The following is a 7,678-nucleotide window of genomic DNA, read 5'->3' as shown; positions in this document are numbered from 1 at the left end:
TAGATTACAATTATAAGGAAATTTATTGGAAAAAAGCTTGTCCAAGAGAGTGGAGAGAGGAGTTTCGGATCAAGAAGACCACATAAATTGGAATTTCTCCGTTTTGAGGGGGATTTTTACAATTGTTTTTCACCACAGCCTTCAAAATTATGAAAAACGGTTTGGAAAATGATGATACCAATGGACCACATGCATGCTCATTTGGTGGGATATAAGCACCAACAAAAAAAAAATGGTAATTCAAATTTTTATCCCCACCTTAATTAAGCGAGGCCGTGTGTGCGTGTAAGAAAAAAAAACATTTTCTAGCAGAAAAGTATGCAATTAAAATTAATTATCTTTGATATACCTATTTTTTTTAAATCACTGTGGATGAAAGCCAGAAATGACCTCAGACTCTCCAATATTTTAAATTATAAACAGAAACAATTAGGGGCGGGGAGTGGGGTTGAAAAAAAATCATAAATTTTCAAAATTTTTTTATAGCATAAATGTGTTTATGGGGAGAAAAATATTCATTTCTGTTCTAGGCACAAGGGGAGGGGGCCAATCGATTACATTGACCCCAGTAAGCAACTGGTACTTAATTTATCGATCCCGAAAGGATGAAAGGCAAAGTTGACCACGGCAGCATTTGAACTCAGAATGTAGAGACGAAATACCGCTAAGCATTTCGCCCGGTGTGCTAACGTTTCTGCAAGCTCACCGATTTAATGGGGAGAAAAATATTGCGAGAGTGAGCAAGAAACCAGGAGGGTTGTCTTGGGATGTGCTAGAAACGACAGCCAAATCTCCCTTAAATCTCACTTTTTCCTCCGAAGATATTTACAATTTTTTTTTAATACCGCAAAGGATCCTCCCACAGTTTTTAAATGCAAAAAAATTGGCTAAAATCGGTCCGGAGTGGGGATGGGAGAGTAAAAAAATTAGCTTATGTGGTCTTCCTGACCCGAAACTCCGTTTTTCGAACCCCGCCACCTCGGAAAAGTTTTTCTTTACAAATTTCTTTATAATCGTGATCTATGCCGTTTGAAAAGTATTTGTATAAACTTTCATTAAAAGACATTCATTTTCCTGAAAGTTATGAGGGAAAAAATCGGATCGTGTGAATTTTCCCAAAATCCTCTTTCCACCCCTTCGAAAAAAACATTTTCCACACAAGTTTCTTTATAATCGTAATCTATGCCGTTTGAAAGGTATTCATATAAAATTTCGTTAAAAGATATTCATTTTCCTGTAAGTTATCGGGATGGTGTGTGGGGAATCGGATCGTGTGAATTTTCCGAAAGTCTTCTCCCCACCCCCGGTTCGTTTGCGCATATTTTGATTTCCAGATTCGTTTTCTACACACCTTTTTTACACCTATTTTTTTTTTTTTTTTTTTTTTTTTCTGTGGTTGGGTGTGAAACTAGATATTAACCATTTTTGCTAACGTCAGTTAATCAATCGCTGAATGTCATTGGTTAGTTTTTTTCGTGATACCATCACTCGATCTGAAAGATCCTGTTTTGCACATGAAAACCTTCAAACTAGGAAGAAAACAATCTGGGTTCAGACAGGGCCAAAGAACTCACACATACATACATACATACATACACACACACACGCATGCATGGAGGTTTAAGTACATGCGCGCCGTTAGGCACATTTGAAGTCCCAGTCAAGTATTTATCTTCTTTATGTTTTACTTCTTTGAGTCGGTGGACTGCGGACATGCTGGGGCACCACATTGGAGGAATTAGTTAAACAAATCGACTTTTTTTTAAAGCCTAGTACTCTCTTTACCAACTGTTAAGCTACGGGGACTCAAACAAACCAATACTGGTTGTCAAGCAGTGAGGGGTGGGGACACACACACACATATATATAATCAAAATTGCTTATTTTGATTATATATATATGTCTGTGTGTGTGTGTGTGTGTGTGTGTGTGTGTGTGTGTGTGTGTGTATAGGTTATGAGAGGTAATGAGATCAATAAGTCCCAAAGGTGTCAGGTAATGCTGAGTAAGTGCTATGGACAGACTATAGTTAAACTTCAGGTTCGGTGATTATGTGAAGGAGTCCAACGTAGGTCATATATCAGCATGTGTATATATAAAATTTCTTTTTGGAATGAGATAAAAATTCAAAGCTGTGAAAGATTTTAGAACATTTATAAATAATATTTATAGATGTTCTAAAATCTTTCATAGCCTTGGATTTTTATCTCATTCCAAAAACATTTTATATATATATATATATATATATATATATATATATATATGTATACATATATATACATATCCTCTTTCTTAATAGAGCAAACACATAAATTTACCTGTACAAATCCTTCAACATAATCAGTGTATCTAAGAAATGTTTGTATTTGTGTATTTTCTGCAGCTGGATATTATATAACCTTCAAAGTTACATAAACGAATATACTATAGAGGTTGTGAAGTTGTTTCAAAGAAGTCTTAATATTCTATGTCAACATTCTAAAATGGGTGTAGTCACACTCTGATCTAGGTGGGGTGGTATATATCTTATTGCTCCAATAATAATGGGTATAAAACAGTAAGTGTATTTTGGGTACTGAGGTTTATAAAATCATCAGTGATCTCGGCATTTCTCTGTACTTGTTTTAACAATAATAATGTCTACCAGGTGGGCAGCTGGCTTCTACAACAGATAATATTTGTATTTTATGGTCCCAAGCTACAATATCAGGACAATCATGTTTTAATTTGTCTGCTATTTTACTTTTAGGTTAGAGTTTTGATCCATCTGTCATGATGTGTTCGTTTTTATTGTTGCTGTTAAGTTTTTATTCCAGATTGCTATTGTTTTTATATCATACCACACAAGAAGATAGACTAGCAAGGACATTCCATACTCTTACAGTTGACAACTTTTTGGCTTTTGTTTTGGTTTTGCACGGCCACATTTTTGTCAGCTGATGTTTTTATGCATGAATCTATATACACACAAACATATGAGGTGCATTAAAAAAGTATCTGGCTTTATTTTTCCCACTGAAAGTAATGCCGCATGGGCAAAATCCTTTGGGAGGAGTTCAAATTCTACCAAGGTTGGGGGGGGGGGGGGGGCAATGAAAATAAGTATACTGGGGTTGATGTAATTGACTTAATCCCTACCCTGAAATTGCTGGCCAAAATTTGAAACCATTATCACAAACAATAATTATACTTAAAAGAGAATTATTACAAAACTAATTTAATCTGTTCTGCTATAGGTACAAAACCTAAAATTTTGGAAGAGGAGACTAATCGATTTCATTGACCCCTCCTGCCACAGTATTTGACAGGTACTTATTTTATCGATCCAGGAAGGATGAAAAATAAAGTTGACCTTGGAGGAATTTGAACTCAGAATGTAAAGTTGGAAGAAATGCTACTAAGTTTAACTGTGGCTGCGTGGTAAGAAGTTTGCTTCCCAACCACATGGTTCCACATTCAGTCCTACTACATGGAACCTTGGGTAACTGTCTTCTACAATAGCCCAAAGCCTTTTGAGTGGATTTGGTGGACAGAAACCGAAAGAAGCCTGTCATGTATAGTGTGTGTGTGTGTCTTTGTTTGTCCCCCATCACTGCTTGACAACCAGTGTTGGTGTGTTTATATCTCCATAACTTAGCAGTCTGGCAAAAAGTGACTGATAGAATAAGTACCAGGCTTAAAAAAAAAAGTACAGGGGTCGATCTTATTTCTTTATTGCCCACAAGGGGCTAAACATAGAGGGGACAAACAAGGACAGACAAAGAGATTAAGTCGATTACATCGACCCAGTGCGTAACTGGTACTTTTATTTATCGACCCCCCCCCGAAAGGATGAAAGGTAAAGTTGACCACGGCGGAATTTGAACTCAGAATGTAACGGCAAACGAAATACATATAAGCATTTCGCCCGGCGTGCTAACGTTTCTGCCAGCTTGCCGTCTTCTGCCAGATCTATTTAACTAAAAGTTCTTCAAGGTAGTGCCCCAGCATGGCCATGGTCTAATGGTTGAAACAGATAAAAGAAGCATTTTGTCTAGCTTGCTGATGTTTCTGCCGACTCACTGCCTTTGAAACTAATATCATTAACAAATGACCGAGAACTTTGGTGATAGGCCATGCTTGAGTAGAAGACCCATCATGTGAAGTGAAATCATAGACATGGCAGATACTGGTGTCACACAACTGGCACCTGTGCTGGTGGCACATAGAAGCACCCATTACACTCTCGGGCTAGTTGGTGTTAGGAAGGGCATCCAGCCATAGAAACCATGCCAAATCAAACTGGAGTCTGGTGCAGCCCCTCAGCTTACCAGCCCCGGTTGAATTGTTCAACCCATGACAGCATGAACAACAGACATTAAATGAGGATGATGATGATGATGATGATGATGATGATGATGATGAATCATCGTCGTTTAACGTCTGCTTTCCATGCTAGCATGGGTTGGACGATTTGACTGAGGACTGGTGAAACCAGATGGCTACACCAGGCTCCAATCTGATTTGGCAGAGTTTCTACAGCTGGATGCCCTTCCTAACGCCAACCACTCAGAGAGTGTAGTGGGTGCTTTTACGTGCCACCGGCACGAAGGCCAGTCAAGCGGTACTGGCAACGGCCACACTCAAAATGGTGTATTTTATGTGCCAGTCCAGGGGCACTGGCAACGATCTCGCTCGAAAGTCCTTACACATGCCGTGGGCACAAGTGCCAGAAAGGCGTCGCTGGGCGGAGTTAAATTACATAAAATATACATTTGCATATGCATGAACATGAAAACATTTTATATACTGAAGTGTCAGTATATTACATAAATGGTCTTGCAGTGGAAGGAAATTTTGATGATGAATGTCCCAAATTCTAGGTAAAAACTGCACAAGCAGTGTATCAGATCAGCTTGCACTCTTTGGCTTTGTTCTAGTTCCAAGATTATTTCCACGCCAATACTAAATATCTTCCAAAGCTACCAAAATACATTGGTACATTAAATTTCTCCACTTTTCATGCTGTGTAGTTGTGCAGAAAACAGAATATAATCTATTTATAACAATAACAAATTGGACGGAATATGAACCCACATCAGGTATTGTTTACCTATGTTCTTCTAAGTTCTCTTTTAGCTCCTTATAAAACTAGTCTGTCTTCTTCTAGAAGAGCTGTATCCCAAGCAGGATTCATTGCTTTAGAACCATTCTGGTTTAGAGATGCTTGCTCAAAGCATTGCTTTTTACACTCCATGATGCGATGAAAATCTTTCCATACTTTCATCTGTTTCAAATTGGGAGTATAGTTATCTTGGAGGAATTTCTTCTTTTCACGCAACTTTTTACCCATGTTTTCCTGTTCTTTGATTTTCCTTTGGTAAATTTCTCTAAAATGACAAATGGAAAATTCATGAAAGATGCTCTATCAAATACAACACAAAACTATATTTATTATTCATTATCAACACTACCAACCACAAATACAGAAACTATAGACTAACTTGCTAGAATTAGCAGTCAAATTTCCTGTCAATTCAACTGGCAACCCTCTCACAGTGAAGCTAAAAACCTGTTGACCCAAAACTGCCAGTCAATCCCATCAAATAACCATCAACTCTGCTATCTATCAGTCAACCCAATGACAATCCTGTCATCCCAGCTATCTACCAATCCTGCCAACCCAGCTATCTGTCAATCTACCTATCTGCCAACACCTGTCAAATCAGCTACTTACTAACTTTGTCAATCTAGCTATTTGCTGACCCTGTCAACCCAGCTACTTACCAACCCAGTTGTCTACCAGCCCTGTTCACCCAGCTGTCTATCACTTAGCTATTTCTAACTGTTTACCAATACTATAATTTACCTCAATGTTTTCTTTTTGTCCTGTGCATCCAGTGATTTGTAAGCTTGAATTTCCTCAGACACTCTCTGCTTCTGTGCTTTGATTATAGCAATCTTTTGACTGAACAAATGGTACCTTGTCTCTTCCACATTGCTCTCATCTCGGTATGCTTGAACTTCCTACATGAAAATAGTTCAGAACATCGTCATAATAATATTGTGTTAAAAATCAAAGCTTCAGTGAAGCCAATTTCAGTTGCTATTTTAAAAAATAAAACCACAAAAGAAAAACAATACAGGTAAAAAAAACAAGCAAATTTTTTATTGTTGCTCAACCAGCTAGAAACAGCAACTAAATCTCCCTCAAATCACACTCTATAGTTTTAAAAAAGGAAGGACACATTTGAAAATGTAGTGCTAAATAATACATATGTAAAAAAGATAAACGAAAAAGGTTGCTGGAATGAACTCCTAATCAGTCTGGGGCTGCTGATGTGCCCTCCTGTCGAGGGTGACTGCCATCCACGACCTCTGATCTGAATCTACATTATTAGACGCACATTATGTTAGTTTTATCAGCCATACTTTTCTGTGCTGGCTTAGGACATGCTGGAAGATGGTATTAATTTTGGAGTTTTTCTTCTAGACTGATTACATTCACCACAGCTAAGGAGCTCAATCTACCCTTACAAAAATTTATTTAACCCATAAATGGGACCCTATTACAATCATCTCATAGGCCTGCTTTATTAAGACAGACCCAGGGTTAAGCAAAACCAATGATTCTATATGTCTACACTAAGACATTCCATTATATGAATAAACTATACATTATTTCTAATATCATGGCTGCTAAAATTTTAAACAACACAATTTGAACATACTTGGCTTCGAACCCTTTCAGAATATTTTTCAAGAAATTATGATATAACATTTTCGAAAGAGCTATTTAAAGGAGAAAGGAAACTGTAAGACAACTCCAAATAGACACTAATGGAGTGAGGGATACAGCAGTAGGAGAAGACTGAAATATGTAGAGAAAGGGATGGGAAAGGAAGAACAATAAATAGTGAAGTAGTGGGAGGTAAAAAGAAAAAAACATAAGCAGTAGAAGGATGAATTGAAGGGAAGTGGGGAACAATAAACAGTAAAGTGGTAGGAGGTAAAAGGAAGAGTAACAGTAGAAAGATGAGAGAGGAAAGGAAGAAGAGAAGAAAGACAAAAATCAAAGCAATCAGAAGACTAAGTAAATAAGGAGTAAACTGAATGTAAATGTAGATTAGACTAATTTTTCTTCCAACACTCATTAAAGATTTACTCATTTCAAATTACCTTAACATATAAGCGCAGGAGTGGCTGTGTGGTAAGTAGCTTGCTTACCAACCACATGGTTCCGGGTTCAGTCCCACTGCGTGGCACCTTGGGCAAGTGTCTTCTACTATAGCCTCGGGCCGACCAAAGCCTTGTGAGTGGATTTGGTAGACGGAAACTGAAAGAAGCCCGTCATGTTAAAGTCTGTCATACCGGCCATGACGAAGGGAAATAGCCCTGAAACTCGAGTCGCCTTTATATATATATATTTATATTTATATATTTATATATTTGATCCTTTATATTGAACACTCAATATTTCATCTACATTCAATACTTTCTTTCATGGTGCCATCCATTTTTATTTTATTTTATTTTATATTGTATATCATATTATATATTGTATATTCCATATTCTATACCCCACATTAGTTCTGCAGGAATATAAATAAAACATAAAAAACAGACAGTGTTGGAACTCTTTTAAGCAAAATAATATATTCCTCTATACACAATCATACAAAAAACCCCACCTTTTTTG

At 37.2% G+C, this 7,678-nt stretch overlaps 1 protein-coding gene across 3 annotated transcripts in view; it reads right to left on the bottom strand.

The window, feature by feature from the left end:
- Positions 1-4,759: 4,759 nt before the first annotated feature.
- The window catches only part of LOC106874173 (intraflagellar transport protein 81 homolog), a 40,412-nt gene continuing 37,493 nt past the window's right edge, over positions 4,760-7,678 (bottom strand). For all 3 annotated transcript variants that reach the window (XM_014921822.3, XM_014921824.3, XM_014921823.3), the window contains exons 14-15: positions 5,849-6,006; positions 4,760-5,369 (exon numbers count right to left, since the gene is read on the bottom strand). In XM_014921822.3, coding sequence (XP_014777308.1) covers positions 5,123-5,369; positions 5,849-6,006 — 405 coding nt within the window. In that variant the 3' untranslated portion in view covers positions 4,760-5,122. The remainder of the gene's footprint in view (positions 5,370-5,848; positions 6,007-7,678) is intronic.

The sequence above is a fragment of the Octopus bimaculoides genome, chromosome 7 (genome assembly GCF_046866305.1).
Source record: "Octopus bimaculoides isolate indiv1 chromosome 7, ASM4686630v1, whole genome shotgun sequence".
Taxonomy (NCBI): domain Eukaryota; kingdom Metazoa; phylum Mollusca; class Cephalopoda; order Octopoda; family Octopodidae; genus Octopus; species Octopus bimaculoides.
The sequence above is the reverse complement of the archived record's forward strand: the minus strand, read 5'-3'. Positions and strand labels throughout refer to the sequence as shown.